Below are 27295 nucleotides of genomic sequence, written 5' to 3' on the forward strand. Positions count from 1 at the left end.
TACATGAAAAAACTTACTTGCATCCGGTGTTTGAACCAAAACCAGTAAATAAATGACGTGTGACTTTTATACATCCATTTATCAATTAATCATAGCTATAATACGTATATTTTGTAACTCTTAACGGTTAAAATGTTTAGTTCAGTGTAATCACAGAGTGCAAACACCGAACTAAACATTTTATTTAATATACATACCTGTGTAACTATAAACAAGTTTGTGATAAATGAATCACCTCTCCGGTATCTGTAAGCTACTTGGGGATGTTTTTGGCTTCACATCAAAGAGAAGTGTGATTAGGGCAGGGGCAGAATCCGGATTTACCTCTTGAAATGGTACTTCAAAGGTCAAAGACTGGTACAAGCAAACCTCATCTTCTTTGCAGTAGTATACCTGAAATTGGTTTTACATGTTTTAAATTAGGCAGTGGCAAAAACTGAGTATTCAAAGGACCACTACAAGTGAATCCAAATCATCCTGTTCTTGTTTAATATTTAGCTCATACGTAACACGTCTCAAAGTCGTAGGCAAATTTAACTGTAAAATGCTCGAAAAGTGATGATAATTCACATAACATCGTCATAGCGAGGCACATAGACAACCACATTATCTGATCCTGTCATAGCATGCATTGCTTCTGTATATAACTATCCTTTTCATGAGCTGTTACTAACAATTGCTAATAATAAACATATATAGCAAGCCAGTGTCAATGACAAAGCACATGCTACAGAGGTCAAATTGTCATATGGCAAATTTGAAGCAACTGTTGCTTCATTTTGCTTGAAACATTGCCTGGTGTCTGCGTGAAACATAATAACCAGCTACAACCCTTCTATTCATAAAATAGGCGACAGATACACTAGCCTGTGGCTTAGCGAAGCAAATGCAAGCCAGAGACTTGACTAAATTAAAGACAAACTTCAAAGATACATTCTACAAATAACGGTACCTTGCAATAAACTCTGCCGGTGGATGTTGAAGCAGAAGATCTTCTGAAGTGTACTACTGCTGAACCTTCTGGGCTGAGATTTCCTTCCAAGGAATCAACCTCAGCTGCATCATCGGGATCAAAATCTATGCTAAATTTACTCTGCGCTTCCTGCATTTTGGTAAAGGCAGAAAATTCCATGAGGCAAATAAGCAAAGGGACATCATTGAGGTAGTAAATTCAACGGTAGGAAAAGACTGTTCCCTATTTTTATAATCAATTTATTCATGAAAGAAAGAAAGAGAACCTTTGAGAAATGGTACCCTTCAGGTACTGAGATGCTTAAGGTCAATGTACCCTCATTGGATGAACCACCATTAACCACAATAGTCTGTGAGTCAGCTCCAGAACGTCGTCTAAGGCGCTTCAAAGATCTGGATTTAAGTGGCGGCTGCACTCCTTTCAACTCCAGAGTAAGAACTTCAACTTCTGAATTGTTCAGGTCTAAGTATCTTATCACACTGTTATTCGTATCTGCTATGTATAATCTTCCTGAAAAAGATAACATAGAACAGAGTCAAACACAAGTTTCAATTTTTGAGATACATACAATTACTATTAGTTGAATAAAAATATGATGAATTCAATCCAGATTACTGATCAAAATTCAGTATGTATCACACAATGCAGCCCTAGATCTTTCTTTAGGTCTATCAAGAGTCGGATAAGAAAAATCATAAAATTGAACTAAAATCAAAAGTATGGTCTAACTCAAGACTTGGATCTCAGATCTGGAATACCATTACCATCGCAGGATACAATTTCTTGGTTCAACTTGTCAATGAGACTAAACAATTGAATACATCGTAAAAAGTATTAGTCAATCTTAAACAATTGATACTCAAGTGGTCAAAAGTGTTTATCATCCCAGCCTTTCTCCCAACTTTCTCCTCTTTGGCTTTTTCTGCTGTCAATACACAGTTTTCTCACTAACACACCAAAGAAGTGTAGGAAACGGTTGCCTTGTCTGACACCAATATTCTTTAGAGCATAAGTGGTACCATGCTCTGTCAAGAGATGTGATACGCCTTAGGTGCAGATTTTCATGCACCAAAATCCCAAGTATGCCCCTCCCTCCCTCCCACCCATCCACACAATTGCATCTGATCTTCGGACAAATGTGAAAGAGAGGAGCAGGTCAGTTAAGATTTGTTAATGCAGGAATGCACACTTCAGACGTGTCCAAGAAGAACTGAACATTGCCATAATTTGATTTCTTTCACAGAAAGAACTCTTCCCACAGAAGGATAGCACTTTAAACTTTCTTTCATCATAGCTTTTTACTCTTGTATTTCTCAAACCTGTTCTGAAAATGCTTTCTTGAGCCGAGGGTCTATTGGAAACAAGGTAGGGGTAAGGTATGTCTACACCCTACCCTCCCTAGACCCACTGGTGGGATCACACTGGTATGATGTCATTGTTGTTGTTGCTTTAACAGGAATTTCTGCTTGATCAATTATAAACGACATGCATAACTAGCACTCCTACAATTTCTTGCTGGTGCAGCTTAAGATGGGTTTACGAAAATTGAACGTGATAATGCTCCTGACTAAATTGAACTTGAAGGAAGGAGCAATTAGGTAATATGATCTGAACATATTGTAAATGACACAAGGAAAACAAGAATAGTGCTCTTCAAAACGAAAATGCAACATTTGTCAAAGTGCTATAATGCTATTTAAATCATGAGGTCAACTTTTTGAGGATATCGTGAAGAAAAAAAAACTTTTGAGGAGACTGCTAATTTCGTTGACGTCTCTCAAATTAATCGCAACACATAGAAGAGAGAGAGTACCATTTTCTGCTTCAATGATTCCAGATGGCTCTGAGAACTGCAGGAAAAAAAAAAAAACAGAAAAGAGAATCACCAAAATTGAAAGTCAGAGATCCACTAATAGTAGAAACAAAGCAATTTTAGAATGACAGGTTTAAGAATCAAAAAGAATATTCTCCCTTTAACATGTAATGTGAAGCTTAATGGGACAAATCAGTAACTAGTATCCTACAGTATTTAACTTAAGAAAAAATGATATTCCCTTTTTTATAAGGTAAAATTGTGTTGATGTATGGTAGCAAGGAGTCTTTCAATATACAAGAAGTACACAAAGGTAGTTAATTAGGTTTGTACAATTCAAGGAACCATTTATGCTTTTTGTGAACTCTTGAAGCAAGTTTCAGGTCCAATAAGTGTAGATGATTGGTGCTCTTTGCAGAAATAGCAAAGTCAGTTTCTTATTGCATGTAGTTGGGGTGTCTTTTATCTCTTTATTCAACACATCCTCAACTGCTCAGCATTCACCACGCAGCCTCACCCCCTACCTCAACCACCCAAATTGAATACAGTAATGCACATACTTTCAAGTGAAGAGAGTTTGAGAGAACAATTAGCAGTACTGTAGTCTTAACGTTTTTACGAAGTATCAACTTGTTTCTTTCATAAAGTTACATATAAAAGTAGATTAAAAAGAAATTTGTTATGCAGGCAAAGAATCAAACAGAATGGCGCAAAAATTACCATCATTTTAATATCAAGGATTTGACGTCCATTCTCCTGTAACTACAGTTACGTGGATCCATCCAATAAATTAATAACTTGATTGGGTCATCCAAGAGGTAAGGCCTCCTCCTATCGACCCTAACTTTCATTATTGAGCTAAAGGAGTCCCCTAGCCCTTCAAGTTTACACGCTGATCCCTCTCTATTGTCACTATCATCAATATCAATCTCATCAAGAAGAAAACCTTTCGGCTTGTTATCCAGGAACTTGTTCAGAAATATCTACCAGTACAAGTAGCTTTTATTGATTGGCTACAGTGCTTACATTAGAAGAAAAAGCGCAAAGACCTTTCTAAATATGAGACTCTAACATCGATCAAGTTCATGCTTATCTTTTGTACAGAACATCTTAAAGCTTTTCCTGGCATCTAAAAACTCGGATACTTCATAAAATGTCCAAAAATTTCAGAAACCTAAGTGGACAGGTATCTGATACACTTATCCTTGCTGGATTACCTAACGGCACTCTTAGGTCTTACTAAAGTGTTTCGATCATGTCAAACAATGCAATGGTCCATGACAAATTTCTTTTGTTTCTCCTTTTCCTTGCTCCTTATGCATTAGATACAAGTCCTCTTGAAAATAAACAAAGAAAAAGATGAGGAAAAAGAACAGAAATATCAACATCTGTAGCCAAAGACAATAGCTCCACATGCTACTGCTGATTTGTATGAATTTTTTTTATTTTTTTAAATTTGTATGAAATCTAAGGCAGAAAAAGGGGTGAAAGGATGTTGCACTTGTACAAGGGCCTTATAACTTTTCTTTTTTAAGAAAACAAGGGTCTTATTACTAAAGAGGTTATTTACACATGCAACCACAAATTTAGCAAGATTAATATGCTAAAGATTTGCCAGAAGCCTATTATGTCCATCATTTTGGAGAAATGATATGGTCTATGTGGTGATACTAGTTACTCAATTCTATGCTAATGTTATCGAGTGTGTATGTAGACATAATATGTGCTTGGGTGCAATGAATGTCAATTAATGTAGCACTAGTATCCGGGACACAACATAAGTATGAAAAGATATATGAACTCTTTCCAACCTGAGCTGCAACTGCCGCTCCATCTTTAAAACCAGCTTGACCAACACCAGCTAATGTAGTCACCCTTCTACTAACTGGATCTAGTTTCTTAATCTGGCAAGTTAAACAAAAAAGGGAAGCTTCAACTTACTTAGAGATGTTTCTGTTACAGTACGAAAACAAGTAGTTCATTGTCGAAACATAAGTTACATAAAATAGATTCTTTGAACTTGAAACAGCAACTAGCAGCATATGAAATATCTCAATTCAATCTCACTGGCCGATTGAAAGAAGAAGCTCCACATATGCCATCTAAAAGCAGCATATGGCCACAAACTTTTAAAACCTAATATTTCGCTGATGGTCTTCATATCTGCCTTTAGGCACCACAATTTCAGCAGATAAAAATTTATTTACACATCTCAATTTTGGGTTAAGCATACTTATCTTTATTGGCTTTCAATCGTAAATTTATTCAAAAGCAGGAAACCACGATCTACACTGTATGTTGTATCATTGTTGACATATGCTGTCACCTTGATATTAAGTGTAAGTCAAAATGCTATTTAACACTCCTATCAAGTGTTATCGACTAGTCGTTGCAACTAGATCTTTCACCGCCGGGTTTCAATCTCACCAAAGGCTCTTCCCTCTTCTATCTTCTCCTCCCCCACTTTTCACAGATCCACCCCATCCAAGAAGATTTTTTTAGACCAAAAAGGTGTGAGTTAATATGACGAGCTTTGGTCAAGTCCAAATAACTTGAAACAAGACTCTCCAGATTATGTATTAAAAAGAGGAGCAAGGGGTCTCAAGGGCCTATTTCTTCCTTCTTTCATTTGATGGACAATTGTTAATAAAACCATATGTGATTCATGCCAAAGCCCATCGAAGGATCTTATGATGAGGGTAGAGAGAGAGAAGGATAACAGTAATTTATATGGAGACAGGGAATGAAGAGTATGTTTTAACTATCGCACATACATTCATGTCTTCCTACCAATAACGAAACTAAGAATGCAGTTAGGCAACCAAATCTGATAATACCATCAATAATGCATTTAATGTTTCTTCCTTTAGAGGTCTATCTTCTAGAAGCATATCTGTTTGGTCTTTTCCACTTGAATCATACGTTGATAATAGTAGAAAAATATATTAAAGTAGTGATTGAGAAGTTAGTTGACAAAGAAATATACATCATAGTTTAAATTAAGTTAATAAAGCAATTACGTTTCTTCTGAACTAGTTAAAGTAAAATAAGATAATATTACTAGGAGAAGTGTGTAAAACATCATAGATGTCAAAAAAAATTGTCACATATGGAGCAAATATTTACTGTCAAGAAGTTTGTTTTTTAAGTACCTTGTGATTATAAGAATCTGCAATATAAATTTGACCAGCCTTTCCACATAAAACACCTAATGGATGTTGAAGAAGAACTTCAGAGCCTATTCCGTCATGGTCTCCGAACTGCACCGGTAAATGTTTCTTTAGCAAGTTTTGTTCTGTCACAAATGTAACTTAAGCATACTAGAGAAATCAAAATCTCAAGTTTTGGCTTCAAACAGAAATACCCTAAACAAGTTTTCCGCCATAATTGGATCACCACCAGCCAGTAATCTTGAACCTCCAGTTCTTAGATCAACTGCCCGAATGGAGCTACTCTCACTATCAGCAATATATGCCTCCTTTAGATCTGAAAAAACAAGTAAATCAATTGGTTTCAAAGGGAAAAGTAAAAACAGTATACCAGTAAGTAAGAAAAATCTATTACTTGTTATAAAAAAATTACCGCGTGATAATGAAATCCCAGAAGGTTGTGCAAATGATGTGCTTGTCGAGCTTTCCCATGCCAAGAAAGAAGATACATAACAGTAGTAAGAATTTCAGCAAGTTCGTCTAAAGTGAGTGGAAAATGATATGAAATGTTCTCACAACTAGCACATATAAAGACAAGTCATACAATGAGAGAAGCTCAAAACTCAAAAATTAAGGGTACAAAGCTGGGTTCTTCTTTCTAAATTACATTAATTGTTTCCCTGTTTGCTTTTGATTGCAAGCCCCTGCTGATTCATGGAGATCAACTATTTTCACCATATGTTACTAAGAAGTTATAGCATAAGTAGCCAACAGAGAAAAATTAGCTAGAGCTAGTAAATTTTTTACTAGAAGGAGATCCAGAGCACATATCAAGACCAAAAAGGAGGTGTGTGTTCTTACTTAGAGAAAGATGTTTTTTGTACTCTTCACGTCTTAACATATAAGTTAGGTCATTGATAACATTGGAAGTCCAGAGGAAATTGGTTCCACATTTGTAATGGGAACTTTCAGAAAAATTTGAGGTTTAAATGCCAACCCAGCTAAATTCACATGTGCTTTGACAACTAGTCCTATCTTTGCGTATACCACTCCAAAAGCTCATTCCATAAAACTCTTTCTGTTTCCAAAAAAAATGACAGAAATTTAGGAAAAGCCTACTCAGGCAATTCAAAAAGAAGAAACATATCCATGTGATCCTAGAAAGTGAATACACAGATAGGATTACAATGCATGTGCAAAGCAGTGAATAAAAAATCACGAATTTCTGTTCGATTTTGGTCTTTGTTTGTTAATCAGTGAAAGATCCAATTCTCAGTTGGCTTTCCCTCGCTCTAGATTAACATATGGATCTCTCTTTCTTTATCAAAAAGAGGAAAAGGTACCTTTTCTTCAAAAAGGCTTGGAAAGTAGTTTAAAATAGAAAACTCCTCAAAAGAAATCAGCTACACTTCATTCTCAAATAAACAACTAGCACAAATGATCAGCATTCTGCTGCAACTCCGCTTAACCTAACATACAGGCAGATACCAAAATATTACCTTGAACCATTCTGATTTCTCTCAAAACCATTCCCACTGAAAGCTCTTGTAACTCCATCTGATGTCTCGTGCAGCCAGATCTGATGCTGACCGGCCATTGCAATGTAAACAATTTCATTCCCAGGTTCAAAACAGACATCCCAGGGAGAGTTGAGAAGCTGCAAACATGACCAAAGATGTTCAGTTACAAAGAAAAAAGGATGATTGACCAGGCTGTATTTGAAACAGATCTAAGAGAAAGATTGGATTAGAGAACGAAACTACATCATCATGGGAATAAGCTTGAGCTAACTGGCACCAGTTTTATCACCAAGTTACTATTTATTTACAAGTTTCCAGACATCATAAATTTGATCCAATCTTGCCTGTGCAGTTCCAGTTCCTCCTCCTTCATAATCAGAACCTTTTGTTCCATTTCCAGCAAGGGTCCGCACTGTCTCATTCACAAAGTCAATGACCCTACAGATGTAAAACTCAATATGTTGTAAAACTGAAAGGTTCATTAAATTTTCCAGGCAAAGAACAAAGTGGTAATCTCATAAAAAACTATAAGCTCATCATGCGAACTAAAAAGGAAAATTGAAGGGACAACTTTCATCTGTAAAAAATACAAAAATTGGGAAACAGAATGTCTAACCTAATGTTATCAATGCTACAAGGAAATGGGGGAGGTATGTTCAATGCGGTAAAAAGTTTTTAGAATGACTTAATCACAGTAACTCTGATAATGGCTTGAATAACTATAAAATGGTTTCATCTAATGAGCAAACAGCATCAGACGCCTTTAGACTTCTCTCCTTAGAATCATATTCCAACATTTCGATGGACGATCAGAATCGTCTACACCTTTTAACCCATTAGATTAATGACTAACTGAAAATATTTAACAAGAAATATGTATTTGGTTCTTACTAACTGTTTGAAAGACATCTTTTGAATTTGAATAGAAACTGTAGGGCTGAAAAAGACAAATTTTTTGTACACCAGCAGAATAAAATGGAGTAAACTAAGGATTTTCATTAATGCGTAGAACGAGTGAGTAGCTAATACATGAAATAGTGAACCTGTTGCCTTACAATTCTCACAATAAACAGCAAAACCTAGTGAAGCCATAGTTTCCCACATACCAATGGTTAACCACTTGGTATCTTTTTGGGTGGGCTACAGACAGATTAGTCAAAACCAAACTTATAATTAAATGAAAAGGAGTATCGCATTAAAAAGTACAGAATCAAAAAGATAGGTATGGTTATCAACATGTAAAGTTACAAAAAATTGAATTATTTAGATTCTTCCATCGTAATCTTCAGTTGAAGAATACTGATTCCAACTGTTTTTCTTTTGACAGGCGATGTTGAGTGAGAGTTTTATTTTGAAGCTCCAAAACATTCGGTCTAAACTAATGATCAATGAATTTTATCACAAGTATCAAGAACTCAGATACATCTGAAAATCAAATTTAGCATATGATATGGAAACAATGATGTTCTCCATTCAGACTACCTTTCGCCAACTACTTTATCACCCTGTATTCTACTACGAAATATAAAATATGTAACTCATATCAACATAACAACTCCATGTATTATCAAACTATTTCATGTAAACTGAGACAGGATACCATTATAGCGCAAAAATTTCCCATTTTAAGAAAGACAAAAACACATTTTAAATCCATCACAAAAGTCCAGTTTTTTATCTTATAATCACCGAGGAGCAAAAACTTCTTCATGCAAACAAAAATAATGAGATTAGATTCCAATATACCCTTTGGTCAATCCAAGTTTTTCCCCGTAATAACGAGCATAAATAAACCCACAACGTCAATTTTATCCTCCTTAACCTCTCCAAGATGAAGGCATAAGCATCTAATGGGAGGAAAATATGCATGGAAATGGAGAATCCATAAAATAAATAATAGATGAGACAGTCATTTGTATGAGAAGTAAAAACATATATGTCTAGCCCAATAACAGACATGCCTTGCCTCTTCTGCCAGTACCTTAAAGCATGGTTTTCAGTATCTGCCACATATAAGAGGTTTTTCTTCGCATTGTAAGCCAAACCCTGTACAAGATAATAAGATGTACGATCTGAGATCTTTACAAATGGGAAAAAGTGAGCAATCCAGCTTTTTAAGAGAACAAAAAAGTTACGACAATTACCTGCGGCCGATTGAATGTGGCATCATCAAAGTTACCGTCACGAAGACCCTCTGCTCCTGTGCTTCCAACTTGGACTAGAAAATTTCCTTCTAGATCAGTTACTACCTGTCCACATGTGAAAATTGTCCGGGATTACTAATTCTACCATTCAGCTCACAAGGAGAAAGTAGAAAAGAGGAAGGCAACTAACAATAGTATAATCATAAGGGTAATGCAGGTCACTCAGACAGTACGGGACATGCAGGAAAGTTCTGATTATGGGAAAAAGTATCAGAAGAAAATCAGGGCCTCATTTGTGAGACTGGGATGGAGTAAGAAAGGAAGTGTACTGTAACAGAATGAAAAATTGAAAATATTTCCTAGAAGAGAGCAAAGAAGAACCAGAACGTATATAGAGGGAAACACAATTTCCTAATCAACTTCTGAGTCCCCCACAAAGAATGAACAAGTTCTGTAAGAAAAGCAGAAGCGTAAAAACAAAATCTAAAGCAGTTAAACACATAACGTGCAAACCCTTCCTTATCCTCCCCTAGCATTTTTTCTATCTTCCTCGTGAATTTTCATTCTAACATATTCTTTCCCATTTAATGCTTGTTTCCTGTGCAAATTTCAGGTTTTCCATTTTCAATTGTTTCCCCAGATGATGTATGCCAGAAACTGTTATTTCTCTAGCAGGGAGAGAGTAGGTTTCAGCACTCTGCATCATATCACTAGGGTACAGGACAGCCCTAGCAGCGTCCAATCTTAATTCTTTGTTCTTCTATCACCAAATTTGGATAAAGAGGAGACTGCTAAATCTCTCAACCTTATTTTTTATATTCCAGTTGGACATCACCCAAATTTCCAAACTACCATTACTATACACTCACTTTAGCAATATTATCCCTTGCATTCTCAACTAAATGTATAAAGATTGATCTTATCTTCGCATAGCCCTAAACTTTTCATCATACTTTCCTCTTTTAATTTTCTGTAGCTTCCTCTTGTAAATATTTTACAGCATTTGTTGCTGATATCAATGTACTACCTTTAAATATTAAAAAAGATATTCCTCTTTAAATTCTCATTTCCAACAGTAATTACAGAATTGGAAACTCCTGCAATCCGAGTGTTAGAAATAACTCGCTTTATTAATTATCATCAATGCATTTTGAACTTCAAATTTGATATTGTTCAATAACCCCATGGTCAGTTCATAACTCCAAAAAAGCAGCATACCCCAAAAAGGGTAATCATAACAACTTGATGCTACAGACACCAACCACTTTCTGCAGTTCATGCATTTGAAAATTCTCAAACTAATAAAATAACCATACAGAGAGAAAAACATAGAGGAGAGATAGGAAGAACCTACTATTCGGTTATGATTGCTGTCTGAAATAAATAGCCGGTTGTTGAGGATATCAACTGCCAGCTTACCAGGGAACTTTAAAGGAGATGTTAATAAGCGGGGATCATTATCTTTCTCCAAGCGCAAGGGGATGGGTGTGCTATCCAAGAGCTTCTTCCTATCATAGAACAGAAGAGCAGCCTCGACTAAATAATCAAGATCCTACAAGCCAAAGAAAAAAACATCGAAATGACAGCTAGTTCTTGTCAATAATTTTCACCACCAATTGCCGGAGACCACATTGATTAGAAAGAAATATGAAAGAGGCTATTTGCAATAATCAAATAACAAAAGAAACTCTCTGTTCTCATCTGAAAGAAGTTTCAAGGCATAAAATAGCTAGAGAAGATAGGGAAAACGGAGAAACTCCAATATGTAGCTGCCATAAGAATGTCTTCCATGAAGTTGCACATTAGAAAACAGGAGATTTGAAGAGAGTGAAACGCAGCATGTTATCTCAGAAGTTTTCTTTCACAATGCACTTTGAAAGGCATTCAAGAATTGAGAGTATTATATCAGTTGTCAAGTTAATAAGTGAACCATTTTCCATCTTCTCATCAGGAATGCGTTAGATAATTCCAGTATATACACTACTATTGCATGAAACAAAAGAAAAAGGAAATCCATAAGAAACCTTTCTATGACCTTCACCAGCTACTTGTGCCAAGAGTTTGCCATTTGGCCCGACAAGAGCAAATGTTGGCCATGAATTCACACCTAATTCCCGCCATAAATTCATTTCTCCATCATTAACAACCTGATCATTCAAAAGAATCAATTAATTAAAAATCCATTTCTTGCTATAAAATACAACATATAATCCCTCAATCCTAAGACTAACCCTCTAAGGGATTGTACTAAATGGAAGAGCAGAGAATTTTTTTTAGAAAAAGGAAATGAGTAGACTAGAAAGATAGAATCAATTAAAAATTAAAGCTGATATTTTGACATGATATCAATGTCAAATTTCAAATTACCCAATTCACCAGAATTTCAAACCTGAATTATAAACTTCAGGTATAAACAAGAGCTTCAATTGGAAAAATGAAATAAATAAATTGTTAGACAATCCTTAATAATTAACAATGAATTAGCATGTACTCCCTGCTGCAGAGTTTATGGAGTCCCCGAGGCTCAGAAGGTGCCTTTGGATTAGAAAATGGAGGAAAGGATGGGAGAGGTTGCCAAGACAATGTACAACAATTAGAAAGGCAATCTTAACATAGCCAAGCATGGTGTAGATAGCAGCGCTGATTCTATCTTAATCTACCAAAAAGGAGTAATATATAACCTAATATAGGTGAAGTGGTTTCTTGGCAGAGAAGAGGTTCTAAAAGGCTCTTGACTAATATATGTGTCAACATCATTTAGAAGAATCAATATTCCTAATTTAGACGTGATTGCCATTTTTGAAATGTTACAGAAGGCAAACTAAAACTCTACCACTGATTCATTTGGTTGAATTAGCTTGCAACTTAGAGTACTTTATAAGCATATCCTAGCTAAAGTTTGTGCAAGTTGGTTATTAGGATCTCATGGTCAGCAATCATTTTACAATTCATCTGGTATCCTTTATGTTCTAGTTAGAAGAAACACATTCTTGCGCCCACCGGAGAAGGTACCAAAAGTACCAACTGAAAACCCAGGTTTTCCAATAATAAGCAGAATGAGGATGCTTTAAATTTTGTGCACGTTAATGTTGTTTCCAAATGTTCGTGTCATTTCTTCCATCTCAAAAACAAATTAATTTCCATCTAAAAAAATGTTCATGTCATTTCTTGGGCATCTAATAGATTCAAGACCCAAGCAGGTAGATTGTGCTAATTGGGAAGAATTATCACACATAAAATCAGTAATACTCCAGCTCATGAATAAGTACTTACTGGATGAGTAATTCCATAGCGTAATACAGCACTGCGGATGGCTTCAAGGTCCTTCTCATTATCAAACTTTGCCGAATGCACCCCCACAACCACAAACTGCAAAACTAATGTTTGATGAATCAGCTACTGCGATTTAGAAGTGTGTATGCAAACCTTCAGAGGTATCTGTGGATAAGAAATACTAAATTGATAACAAATATTAGCTTCTTCTCCTGTTTTTTGGATAAGCAATATTGGCTTCCTCTTAAAAATCCTAGAGGTGAATATAGATCAAACAACTGGATGACACTCGTGACCATACTCCGTCAGCTCAAACCCAGTATGCAGATCTGATTATGAAAGGGGCATGAAAAGAACAATTATCTTCTGTTCATTTCACGCGTATGAGACTAGCAATTATTTGAGGTCGTGCTATCTTTATTAGTTTCAGGTTCTTTATTTCTTTGTGTATTATGCATGTCCTATATTGGTTTGACCCGTCAGTATTAACTCAGAAAGTTAATAAATTAGCCCAATTAAAAGCTAAAAGCTACTAAATCTCCTTCTTCTTTGACAGCACTTGCAATCTGCAAAACTCATTTCATGCCTATTCTCAGACTAGTGTGGGTGTGCCCGGGCTGAACCCGGGCCCAATAATCATAGCTAAGGTGGTAAAGTTTTTTTTTTGTCCTTCAGAGTTGCTTAGCCGTTAATTAAATAAAGTTGATTGGAACATTTGAGGGATAAAGCATCTATAAAAGATCATAATGAACCGTGGGATAATTGATCAAAGATAATTAGAAGTCAGTTGGTGATTTAGAACTTTTGACTTTGTAATCAAAATGTCACTATTTGCATGATCAAAATGGATATTCTTTCTTCACCCTTTTTTTGTAACAAAAGAACTTACTATATCCGGAAGAATTCTCTTGAAGTCAATTTGAGTTATAACATATTAATGTTTAATACAACCAAATTTATCCAAAACTAATTTAAACTTGATTAACCAATTTTTTTGCAAATGTAATATTTTAGTATATCAAGACAAATATAAAGATTTTAAGTTATAATACTTCTATTATGAAATTCACTATTTAATATCACCTTAGTGAAAAAATATAATCAGTCCACATAAAGTTGTGCGCAGATATATCGATATGGTGATAATTAAAAGACTTAATTTAATTACTAATCTAACTTAATAAAGATAAAATTACATTTAAAAACTACAAAAAAATTTACATTAAGAAAATTACCAAAATAATATTGCAAACGTATTCCTAAATTGATCATACTAAGAATTATTGTAAAGTTGTTTTCTCTTAAAGTTTTTTTTCTTCTTATTTTTATTGAAATTGTTTTCACAAAGTCCTTTTGTGAGGTTGAAATGCACATTTAGTTAGCACAAAGTCATGTTATTCAAGTAATATGACAAACGCGGGTTTCAAAATCAAAGCTAACTCAAGATTTTAGAAAATGTTTCCTTCTGTAAATAGGAAATGATTTTTTTCCTTCAGTTTAAACAATTTTTGAAATTGTTTTTCAATTTTTTTTTATAAGGTAAATTGTATTGATCAAAAGGGAGAAAACTCCCGTATACAAGAAGTATACCAAAAAGTAGAGAATTTACATCAGAACATGATTCTCTACAAATGACGCCCAATTTTATATACAAGTAGGGGCTATATGAGTGCATCAAAAAGCGATCAAAGATAAGAGACTATTCTTAAGATGTGAAAAAGGAGATTCAATTCCCTCAAAAGCTCTCCTATTTCTCTTCCCCCAAACTATCCACATGAGAGCTAACGGGGCGAACTTCCACGCCTTTAGCTTTCTTCTTCTACGGAAACCCATCCGGCTATATAACATTTCCTTTACAGTGCATGGCATCACCCATTGAACACCAAAAAGATTCAGGATTGCCCTCCACAAACCCGAGGACACAGGGCAATGCAACAAAAGATGATCAACTTCTTCCCCTGAGCTTTTACACATGTAGCACCAACTAACAAGTATAATTCCTCTCTTTCGTAGATTTTCAGCAGTCAAGATCACTCCCCTCGCTGCTAGCCATGCAAAAAAGCACACCTTCGTGGGCGCCTTAGGAATCCAGATCGAAGAGTATGGAAAAGTGGCCTCCTCTCTCACTAACATACTCTGTTAAAAGGACTTTAAGGTGAATAAACCATCGCCACGTAACCCCCATCTCCAAGAATCACAAGATGGATGGGGCATGTCTTGCCTATATAGCAGTGCCAACAAATCTTGGAGCTCCGCAATCTCTCAATCTTGCATGTTCCTTCTAAATGAGAGGTCTCATACTACCCCCCTTCATGCTCCTTGCGAATCTGTTGAACCATCAATTCCTTCTGGTTTGAAACTCTGAAGACGTGGGGGAAAGAGACCCTCAAAGTATCCTCTCCACACCACCTATGATTCCAAAGGCTGATTCTCCTTCCATCTCCCACCTTGTAAGTGATGTTGCCATTGAAGGCTTCCCAATTCTTCATGATGCTCCTCCACATGCCACACCCGAAGGGTGCTGTGATCGCCTTGGTCCTCCAACCCCCTCCCGTGGAATCGTATTTTTCTACTATGACCTCCCTCCATAGAGCATGCTCTTCTACCCCGAATCTCCACGGCCACTTCCCCAACAAAGCTCTGTTGAATACCCTAAGATCTTTTACTCCAAGTCCACCCCACTTCTTTGGGAAAGTGACTATCTGCCAATTCACTAGATGAAACTTTTTAGTTCCATCCGCCGCATCCCAAAGAAAATTACTTTGAAGCTGCTCCAGTTTTTCTGCGATGCTCACAGGAGCTTGCAACAGGGACAAGTAATAGGTGGGCATACTCGATAAAGTGCTTTTAATAAGTACTTCCTTACCGCCTTTTGACAAGTACCGTTTCTACCAGTCTGCTAATCTTTTTTCAACCCTTTCGATCACTGGATTCCAAACCGTAGTATCCTTATGCGAAGCACCCAATGGGAGACCTAGGTAATTAGTGGGAAGAGAGCCTACCTTACATCTGAGAACATAAGACAAAGCATCGATGTTAGCTACCTCACCCACCGGAAAAATCTCACACTTACGGAGGTTGATTTTGAGTCCTGATACTATCTGAAACCACTGCAGGACCTGCTTCAGGTAGGTCAACTGATCCATATCGGCATCACAGAAAAACAGGGTGTCGTCCGCAAAAAGCAAATGAGAGACTCTTCGGGCACTGGACGCCTCGATCGGAGCTGAGAATCCTCGCAAGAAGCCTCCGCCCGCCGCACGATCCAACATTTTACTCAGAGCATCCATCACTAGAATGAATAGCATGAGGGATAGGGGGTCACCTTGCCTGAGACTCCTGGAGCTGCCAAAGAAACCACACGGGCTACCATTAACCAGGACAGAGAATCTGACTGAAGAAATGCAGAACTTGATCCATCCCCTCCATCTTACCCCAAACCCCATCCGCATCATAATGAAATCCAGGAACTCCCAATTGACATGATCGAAAGCCTTCTCAAGGACCAGCTTGCATAGTAAGCCGGGTTCTCTATTTTTCCTTCTGGAGTCTACAAGTTCATTTGCTACCAAAGCAGCGTCCAGGATCTGCCTACCTTCCACAAATGCATTCTGGGAGGACGAAACAAACACGTCAAGAACCTTCTTGAGTCTAATGGATAGCACTTTAGAAATAATCTTGTAAATGCTCCCCACGAGACTAATAGGCTTGTAGTCTCTGATACAAGATGCATCTTCTTTCTTAGGCACAATAGTAATAAAAGAAGCATTGATACTTCTCTCGAAAACACCATTCACGTGAAAGTATTCAATAGCTTCCATCCACTCCCCCTTAATGGTGTCCCAGCAGAGCTGGAAGAAGGCCAAGGAGAAACCATCGGGCCCGGGGGCCTTATCACCAGCACAACAGAACACAGCCTCGTACACCTCCTCCTCCTCGAAAGCCCTTTCTAGCCACTCACTGTCTCCCTCCCCTATGTGGTTGAACTTTATTCCCCCCAAAGTAGGCCTCCAAGTAGCTTCCTTTTTGTATAAGTTCTCATAAAACCCCACTATCGCCCATTTTACCTCCTCCTCTCCCTCAATCCTCACCCCATCCATAACTAAGGACTCTATGAAGTTTCTCCTTCGATTTGCAACCGCAACCCTGTGGAAAAACTTGGTATTCGAATCCCCCTCCTTTAACCAGAGCGCCCTCGATTTTTGCCGCCAACTAGTCTCCTGAACTATTGCTAACTCGACTATTTCCCTCTTAACCTTCCCCACTCTTGCTTTCTCAGATTCATCTAACTCCCTCGCCCCTTCCCCTCTCTCTAATTCCCCCAATTCATGCATAAGCTCCCTCATTTTAACCTCTACCCTCCCAAAAACCTCCTTATTCCACCTAATAATATCTCCCTTGAGCAGTTTAAGTTTCTTCGAAAGACGGAATGAAGGTGTCCCTGATACCCCCGTAGTTTGTCCACCATTCTTTTACTTTGTCACCAAATCCTGGCACTTTCAACCACATGTTCTCGAATCGGAAAGGAGCATGCACCCCACTCCCTCTGCATCCATCTAGCAAAATAGGCAAATGATCCGAAGTCAGCCTAGGTAAAGGAATCTGCAGCACATTTGGCACCAGCTCATCCCAGGAGGACGATATCAGAAATCTATCAAGTCTAGACCTTGAATTGGAATCCTCCGCCCTGGCCCAAGTAAACCTTTCCCCTGACAGAGGAAGGTCAACGAGAAAGTGATCATTGATGAAGTCAGAGAACTCCTCCATGGCCCTCGAAATCAGACTACACCCTAATCTCTGCTCCGGGAATCTAATAATGTTAAAGTCTCCCCCTAGAACCCATGGAATGTCCCATTCCCCTATAACATTAGCCAGTTCCTCCCAGAAAGATACCTTGGATCCTTCTCCTTCCGGTCCGTACACTCCCCCAAATCCCCACTCCACCCCACTCACTCTATCTTTGACAAGAGCTGCTAAAGAAAAAACTCCCTTCTTAATCTCCTTTACCTCCAAGCTTCTATCATCCTACATAAGAAGAATGCCCCCGGAACTTCCCGCTGCTGGGACCCAGTCATATTTTACCCAACTACCCCCCAGAAACTCCTCACAATCGCATCCGATAAAACTTTCATTTTGGTCTCCTGAAAACAAACTAGGTTGGCACCCCACTCTCTAACTCCCGCTTTGATGATGGCCCTTTTGTTTGGATCATTCATCCCCCTCACATTCCATGAAAGAATCTTAACTTCCATAAGTAACAATATCACGCTTTTTCCCCCCCCCCCCCAGCCGAGCTCCCTTCCTCCCCGTCACACACCCGGCCCCTTCTCTTGTACACTACTACATCCCCTAAATTATTTTGCTTAACACCTTAACCCAACACCCTCCCTGCACCATCATAAAAAGACCGTTGCTCAATCTCCCTCAACGGTTCTAGCACCCTATCTTCCTTCCCTTCAAAAGAAACACCTAAAAACTTCCCAAAGTTTAATAGTTTATCCTCCATCCAGAAGGACATATCCCCCCTCCAATCCGTGACGAAATTGGACATGCGTCTTCTATATGTACCATTTCCTTGCACCTACCGGAGAAATACAAGACCATAGCATTGCTAGCAATAGGAACTTTAGGTGCCGGAAGGATCTCACCATTTCCTTGAAAGGCACCAACCTCTGAGAATAACACCCAGCTGCTATAGGAATGTCCAAAAACGCCAGCAGTGTAGCGTGAAGGAAGAGAGCATGGAACCCTTGACGGCATATTAACTGAAATTGTTGGTTCGGCAGTAACATCAATTGGGGCATGCGCAACAATTTCCCCAGAAGAAGAAGGAGCTTGAAGTGTAACCTCAGCACAGCTAAGCACAGGAGAAGGTGAGGGGGCGATGGAGTTGGGTCCATCAGAGGCTGGAGGCCGTGGAATAACACCACCAGCTTTAGCCGGTGCTGCCCCTGAAGCAGCGCCCATCGAAGAGGGGCGCTTGACACTAGAGCTCGGTGAAGAAATACCACTGTGTGAAGCACCATTGGCAGCAGAAGAAGGAGCGATTGTTCCCATATGCTTAGGAGCCTTATCAGGCGCAGCTTGAAATAATCCCCTTAGGATCAATTCTAATAGAATTGGGAAAAGTTGTCGGGCCCATGTATGGAGGCCCAGGCCTATACTTGCTGAAAATTTGCCCGGCCCTATGATAATTAAAAGAGGACTGGCCCATTCTGCCTTTCCAGCCCGTATCACTAACCCAGGGGCATTCACGTCTTTTCCTCATGATAAGATTTTGTCTTCTTCTCCCAAATTCAAACCCCACGTCTCTTCTCGATCTAACTTCTGATTCCTGCTTAGCCCACTGATCCGGTGAGCCCTCCCCTCCCTTCAGAGACTGATTTCCCCTCCCATCTCTTCTATTTGACCTTCCCTTTTCTTCCGCCAGTATCACAGGCATAAAGATAGGGCGAAATTCAGGGCTCAACCAAACCCTACAACTCAAGTAGCCATCTTCCACCACGGTGGCTACAGGGATTCTGCCCCCTTTCCTCACCACAATCCTCACTCGCGAGAGGTCGTGAAGGCTGCAAGTGACATCAATAAAAACTCCACAGATTTCCCCAATCTTCTTGAATAGGTCAAGACACCAAAGATGCTCCGGGAGACCCACCATGTTGACCACCAATGTTTCGCCAGTGAAACGAGGGTCGAGACACCAATCGTGCTCCACCCATCTGTCTAGGTTTAAGAAGTTCCCATCGAACCACTTGTTTCCTCTGACAAGAATTTCTGAAGCTTGAGACTCGTCGACAAATCGAAAGAGATATTGTGTGTCCCCCAGTTGCGATATTTTTAGCCCGTCCTTGACGTTCCATGCCTCTGCTGCCCAGTTCCTAACAACCTCTGGAGAACCAACCCATTTGGAGAAAGATCCGATCAGACAAGATTCCAAGAAACCCTTGCGCCTAAGAGTGTGCTCCTCGAAGGCGAGAAGTGCGGCTCCTGCCCTACGTCAAGCTTTCGATGGCATCTTCCCCCAAGTTCTAGGGCTGACCAAGAGGCAGCTTTGAAGAAAGACATGTTTTTCAGATTTCTAGATTATAGGGAGAAATAGTAACTTCTCTCTGTAGAATCCATCATATTCTAAAAGCGGTTGTCCCAAAAGCCTCGCGAAGAGGCTGACTGAAGAAGAATTTTTTTTAATTTTTATAAATATAATCCAACTCAAAGGCACAAAATTTGTTCCAAAACTTTCTCCATAATACATATTATATTAAAATGTGAATGTTTGTTTTTTAAGGATCTTCTAGCATGTTACTTTGAAATTGATTATGACTTCATATTGTTCTTATTTTTTCTTGGGATGGTCGACGGCAATATATATTTTCTTTTTTTGAAACATATCCTTTCATAATAAAAAAAATTAACTAATTTTGCAAGTACGATGGGCATGAGTTTGTGCATATTTTGCGCCTCCAATTCTATGCGTTTCGCTCCCTCAACTCTTGTGGTATCTTTATGGTACTTCACAGTCGGTTAAACTTTCTCATATGAAATCTAATTTAAATTAATTTGATTCAGATTTTTTATTTTTCATGAATACTCCTAGTCATAAGATCCTTCTCAACTCGTCACATTACATTTTTAAAAATTTGTATGTTCAAGCAAAAACTAAAACGATTTCTTTTTTTTTTGGGACAAATACCTAATTTCTTAATATTTTCTCTAATATGAACTTCAAATATTATATGAGTTCTCTTCAAATATTTTTTTTTTCATTATTTCAAATCATGTCGTTTAAACGATTTTGTTCGTAACAATATAGTCTAACCTTGAGATGGTTATCATAAACTCATAAATTTTGATAATATTCTACTGTTCTCCCAACTATTTTATAATTAAAAAAGTAAGCTTTCATTTTTTCATGTCATTTTACTACTACTATTTTACTGTTCAATCTTTGCTGCAGTGCTCTTATTGTAGGTTTACAAACAAAAAAAATTATGGATGGGCTAATTTTTGAATCTATTATTTTCTTAAAATTGTGGGTTTATACATATTATTTATTGCAATTTTATTGATTTTTTACACATTAATTTAGGTTTCGTAAACGAAATACACCGTACTGAGAAAAGGTGGGACACGCGCCCTTCTTTTAAGATACATGTGAATGCAGCGTTGTATCCTAACAGTGTGCCCAGCCTTAAATTCCACCTAAACCCTTTGGTCAACCAATAGAAATCCTTTATTTTATTGTTATTACAAATATACCCTTCTTGACCCGAAAATATCCGGATGCAGCTCTATATGCAACCGGAGGCAGCTCTCATTGTCGCTTATTAAAAGTAGGAATGATCAAATTGTTGTAGAAAGAACAACATTTCAATAAAGCTGAGACTGAAACCCTAAAGGTGAAAGGGTGAAAGACAATCTTACAGGCATATCTTTATATTTTCTTTCCAGAAACTCCAGATCTGGCAGTACATGCATACAGTTAATGCAGCAGTAAGTCCAGAAGTCCAAAAGAACCACTTTTCCTTTCAAATCCTGCGCAAACATAGAAATGTTTCAGGGAACAGGTGCATATAATAGCATAGATATATCACCTAGAACTCCTCCTTTTTCCATTTCCTGGTAAATATATGCAACTTAGAAACATACCTCCACAAGGAACAATAAGATTAAAAGTACTATTCAGCAGAATAAATATTTTCAAATTCATAATAGTATAATAGGTACTCATGGTTGTCTCACAACTGCCTAAGCCTTGAGGGGCGAGGTCAGAGTTATCCGGTACATGTGTTGGTAGGAGGTAGTAGGTACCCAGTGGAATAGTCGAGGTGCGCACGAGCTGGCCCGGATACTACCGTTAGAAAAAAGGTATTCATGGTTGTCACCAAAAGCTTTTTGTAACCAATGCCCTTGTCAGAAGATCCTTAACATTACCTCAAAAGGATAATATGGCAATCCATTAAAATATAACAACATATTGCGAAACAACACTATTATTATATTTGGGAGGAATTTCTCTCCAAGTTTCAAGAATTTTATGTACACTTGTAGTCAATAGAAAACGTCATTTAGACAATTTCAAAACTGATAGCAGTAGATACCCCAAAGTTTCCAGAAGAATTTTTGCATCAAGACTGGAGAATGACAAAAGACCATAAATATGCACAAAAGAAAAATAAGTCATAAGAAAAAGAAATAAATTTGCCAGAAGAAGCAGAATTTAAAGAGGAATTATGTATTTACCCTGCGTAGCTGAAGGGGGGCTGTATTCAGCCAATCAAGTTTAGATGGGAACTCGGGCACAATAGCCGTAGATTTCCTAACAAAATGCAGAATATTAAACATGATAAAATGAGTCAAGAATCCACGAACAATTAAAGAGAAGTATATCAAGATGCAAGGACTCACAAGATGCCAGAATACATGCAACATAAATGAAAGTAATTTCATAATGTAAGAAATTTGCAAACTTAAATTATGCTTCAAAATACATAAAACCCTCTATTTACCTGGCGTCCACATCAGAAATATAGTCTACAAATTGTTGAATCCTCTGTGAACGGGATGCATCTGCAGTGGCAATAGACAACAAAAAATAATCTCCTTCCATTATCTATCGCAAGAAAGAAAAGGAAAAAAAAGAAAAAAGAAGTAGCCATTCATATACAGAATGGATAGAAGCCATATTGGAAATGCTCAAAAATAAGAGAAAAGATAGTGACATTGAGAGAAGTTTTCTACAGCAAGAAGAATGGAAGAATGAAAATAAAGAGAAGATAACAAATATTTCATCGTAAGAGGAAGACCTTCTTTCTGTTCAAAAGGAGGACTGTCTGTGCCAAATAACAAGTTCCAGATAGCTTTTGGAGATGCATACTGCATTGCCTGCATGGGAACAGCAAAGCTTGCAAAGATGAACAAAGTAAATTATAAGGAAGCCTTCGCTTTCTTTCTCCTACACTCTGCTTAAAGTTTTATACCTTCCAGTTTGTAATGGTGAAGAGGAGACAGGATGCAGCAATTCCTAAACTTCCATATCTTACAACATCGCGTCTGGTAACCTGCACCCTGTCAACAAATTATTTCTGCAACCTCACGACAACATATACCAAATGCCCTAAATGGCTGTCTCGTAAAGCATCATGAAATGGACCCTTTTTGGGGACAAAAGTATCCCACTTTGCAAACAAGAGAATTTCATTTGTATGAGCGTTATTCATGTGACCCTACATGCAGCAAAATAAAGCATGTAACTCAGTGATTATACATCAGGTTAAAATAGGCTGATAAGGATATTGCCAGTATGCACTGTTCTTAGCAATTTGACTTACTCCAGGTAAAGTTTAAGAAAAGGATCTCAGAACGGGGAAAAAGGGAAAGAGAAAAAGAAAATAAAAATGATGAAGCTAAAAATGAATACAGCAATTCGAGGTATTAGATATGAAAAGTGGCCATGATGACAAAGACGATCTAATTTAGATGATCAAGATATTGAATCGCTCTTACCCTCCAACTGAAGATACGGCACCACTAGTTGGATAATTATCCAACGCTGCAATACTCTCTGTCCTATTGGATTCAGGGGAAGAGACAGCTAAATCAATAATGGATTGGGATTCCTGCACCATCACATCTGCAATGTTTGTCATCATTAGATTCATTATATAGTAAGCATAGAAAGGAAACCACTATTAACCACAAAGGATATGCTAGAGAAACATCAGAACAGCAGCTTTCCATCAACTAAGTAAAAGACAATAGTGTGCAGCTAAAACATACATCTTAAGGGAGCAGAGAACAGGAAATCCTTCAATAAATAATTGAGTCATTACAAGAAATAGCTTATTCGCAAGTTTTTTCAGAAGTGACACACAAGAGCTTCAGTATTCTACATTTGTCAATGTTACATGAAAAGGGCAGTTCTTAACATGTTGGTGAACTACATACTATGGCTACCAGAGCCACCACCATTGAGGATATCTTCAAGTGATATATTGCTTATCTCCTTTCTGATGAGTGTTGGCTCCGCTGCTTTTAGAGTATCTTCTGACAGTGTTGTCGTCACAGCGATACATCTGCAAGTAGGTCAACATACTTAAGAATGTAGAAGAAATGGAATCAAAATGGCCACTAAAACGAGAACCAACGAGGGAACATTAGAATGATCTTGATACGACTCATTGATTCAGTTGACAAATGCAACAAATGAAGAGGAAAGTTCAAGTACGGTTGGTGTTACCTTTTTTGAGAGAAGGGTAATTATTATTATATTAAGAAAAATCAGCACCAAGACAGTGCTTAATATTTACAAGTTGAGCAAAAAACAAAAAAGGAACCCCTTTCTATTCTTATAGGGATTCTAATAGGAGTAGGGTCAGGGTTACCAACAAGTTTGAATGAATGTATATAGTCCAACTATATAAATAAAAAGAAAAGGCACTCAATTGCCAATACCTCATTTTCGCAGCTTTGGCAGCTTGTACTCCAGCTAATGCATCTTCAATCACAATACACTGTCAACATATAGGATTATGATAATGTCTACCAAGATCGACAAAAAGAATGCTTATCTACTTAACACATCAAGACTTCATCAGCCTCGGATGATGAACCTTCAGCAATTCATAATGCACCATCATTATTTTATAAGGAAAATGATGTATCCAAAATTAGAAAAACTGTTCTCACTGACAGAACGTTTGACAATTAAGCATCTCTTTCTGTCCAGAAATTTAATTTTCAACGTACAAAATAATAACATACTTATCAAGTTTCTCATTATCTTTTTTGCTTATATTGTGTTTTCCAGCAAGCTTCATCTGATTACAGGCATAACTGGATAACAATGTAGGGAAGTCTCACTTAAACAAAATGTGAATGCAGACATCGGTAATATCTTAAGCGACTAGAAGTTTCTCGTCAGGTTATCATCACATACTACCCAGAGCTAAGTGTCTAAAAATATTGTGATGGGTGGTAGCAAAACAGCATTGCACATTCTGGAAACTACCTCACTAGTGGGAACATCAAGAATCCGTGATGCAGCCAAGAAAATATCAGGAGCAGGCTTCAAATTTTCAAAAGCATCAGCAGATACAATTGCATCAAACCTGTCAATGAAAGAAACAGGAAATGAGGTCACATATAAATAAAAAGATAATTGAGGATAAAGGCGAGGGAGCTTTCAATTATTTCACTGCAAATCAACCATTCTCATCACAAGTGTACACTTTCACTTTTAAACCACGATAAAGTACTATGTTCTTCCAAACTATGTTACCAACCAACTCATAGATCATGTGTTTGCATACATACAAATGCATGTACACTACTATGTGCCCAGATATAAACTCCTAAATGCAGACAACCAAGAAATTAGTACTAACAGACAAGTCGAACTTATGAAGCAATTTTAAAGTTAATCATGATATAGAACAATAAAATAGTCACAGAAATCTCTACATCCGAAGATCCAAGCATATTAACCTTTTTGGAGTCTGAGCTCTTGATTCCTTTACTAAAAGATTCATTATCTCAACAAACAAGTTTATGTCCAGCAAAGTCCACAACAGCAGTTATACTCACAAAGCCAAGCGTCACATGAATAGATATCAGGTAGCATGCTGCAATAAAATATATCTATACTGATAATTTCAAATAAAATGAAGTTCTCACCATATGTTCATTCAGTATAATGCAGTGTCTCTTTTATGCTGGTTATAGAAGAAATGAGAGGCTACTATTCACAGTTAAAGCGCATTACGTTAACTCACATCGTTATTGGTAAACCTGCCGCAGCCAAGTTTGCATCAACTTTAATCCTATCAGCACTAGATGCAACAGCAACTTTGAGACCATTGCTTTTACACTGTTGTACCATATCACCAAAATCCAAATTAATGAAAAGCAGTAAAGAAGAAAGAGAAAGAACCTAGAGCCAAGTTGCAACATAGGTCCATACCTGAGAGACAAGTTCATAAGCACCAGGGAAACCTATGCCAGAATTCGGTTTTGCGTACTACAAATGATTGTCAATTTTGGGGTCAGTTACTATGTCTAAAAGGAAAGTGCTTTAAGAGTAGATATTCTTAACCTTATAAAAAAAAGTAGATATTTTTAAATATATGAGAATTTCAATCACCTTTGATAAATATATCTCAAAAAACCTCTTCTTTGCAGCGTTGGGATCAAATCCTTCAACACCCTTGGCAGAAGCAACACCACCTAAGAAGTATGCTTCACCTGATTTATTTCGAGGACAATGGAAAAAGAAAAAGAGAAGAGGTTATTGACAAAAGATGGCAAAGCAAACAAGGTGTCACACACTGCTTTCCTAAAGGATAGTAACATTACATCAACTTTTTTATGTGTATGTTATTTGGGGTCGAAAAACGAGTAACTGGAAAATAAAAAAGTTTAGCCGGTGTATTTGGATCCAATGGAAATTAACTTGATAATGCTTCACACCAACAAGTTCTGACAGAGAACAAGAATGACTTTGTAACGCAAGTGTTAGAGATGAAGCTTCACAAAAATCAAATTCTCAAATGAGGTAGATGAAGGTGCTCTTGTCTCTTACATAACAAAGTTCCCCGGAGAGAACTTAATCATTACTTCACCAAAGTCATTGGCTTGGCTTTAAAGAAAATGACCAATCGCTGAGATAAGGATATAATGAGGCAATCTGACAATAGCATTGAACAATTGCTTTCTGCACAGAGATTTATCAACTTAAAAGTGAGGGACTAATGCTTTGTGCTTTAACCTGACTTAAGACATGATATCCAAAGCAGATAAGGAAGTCAACAAAAACACCCAAAATCGTCTCTCTTCTTGTTGGGGTCGGCTAATTGTTTCCAGACATATGAAAAAAACAATATGATGAACTCCACCAGTACCCTGAATTAGTACACCATAGAACCCAAATAAATGAAAATAATGCAATAATCCCAATAAAGAGAGCTTGAAAGAAGAAGAATTTTACCCATGCCCATGAAAGGCACAAAGTCATCAACGGTAACTTGAACACCCATTTCAGCAAATACATCCACAGCCGCTCTTCTTGAAGGTTCTTCACTATTGCAAAGCACTCCATCCATATCAAACAATACCGCCGAAACTTTCCCCCATAGACTACCCTTTTCTGATACGATCTTCTCATCCAATTTCTGGCAAGCATTCACCTTTAAACTCATCTTTCTTGATTCCAACTCCAAGATTCTGAAGGGTATTGGACGAAATTGAAACGAAAATTTGGATCTTAAGTTGAAAAGTGCAGTGTGTTTGGGTGTTCCGCGAGTGCAGGTGGATACTGGAGAGGGTGTAAGCCTTAACGCCATTTTCTGGCCTTTGGTAAGCCTTTGGTGATGTTTCAACTAAAACGTTAAATAAAACTTATTTGGTTGTTTAATGGGTGGCGGGGAAAA

General features: G+C 37.6%; 1 protein-coding gene and 1 long non-coding RNA gene across 2 annotated transcripts; one reads left to right on the forward strand and one right to left on the reverse strand.

Moving 5' to 3' along the window:
• LOC104102946 (protein SUPPRESSOR OF QUENCHING 1, chloroplastic) lies at positions 1-27295 on the reverse strand. Its single transcript, XM_070179786.1, has 28 exons — positions 26854-27295; positions 26011-26111; positions 25831-25887; positions 25643-25737; positions 24880-24979; positions 24324-24382; positions 23817-23944; positions 23376-23502; positions 22850-22937; positions 22676-22754; positions 22379-22439; positions 22113-22188; positions 21294-21404; positions 12873-12968; positions 11624-11746; positions 10950-11151; positions 9600-9700; positions 9437-9501; positions 7800-7893; positions 7435-7592; positions 6369-6418; positions 6151-6272; positions 5939-6046; positions 4598-4690; positions 2787-2823; positions 1239-1483; positions 953-1102; positions 1-393 (listed from the first exon to the last, which is right to left on the reverse strand). The coding sequence occupies exons 1-28, from the start codon at positions 27206-27208 to the stop codon at positions 232-234; spliced, it is 3243 nt and encodes a 1080-aa protein (XP_070035887.1). The 5' UTR covers positions 27209-27295; the 3' UTR covers positions 1-231.
• LOC138895052 (uncharacterized) lies at positions 1268-4279 on the forward strand. Its single transcript, XR_011409283.1, has 2 exons — positions 1268-1404; positions 3474-4279. It is a non-coding gene; the product is annotated as an uncharacterized lncRNA (long non-coding RNA).

This window comes from Nicotiana tomentosiformis, chromosome 1 (genome assembly GCF_000390325.3).
Source record: "Nicotiana tomentosiformis chromosome 1, ASM39032v3, whole genome shotgun sequence".
Taxonomy (NCBI): Eukaryota; Viridiplantae; Streptophyta; class Magnoliopsida; order Solanales; family Solanaceae; genus Nicotiana; species Nicotiana tomentosiformis.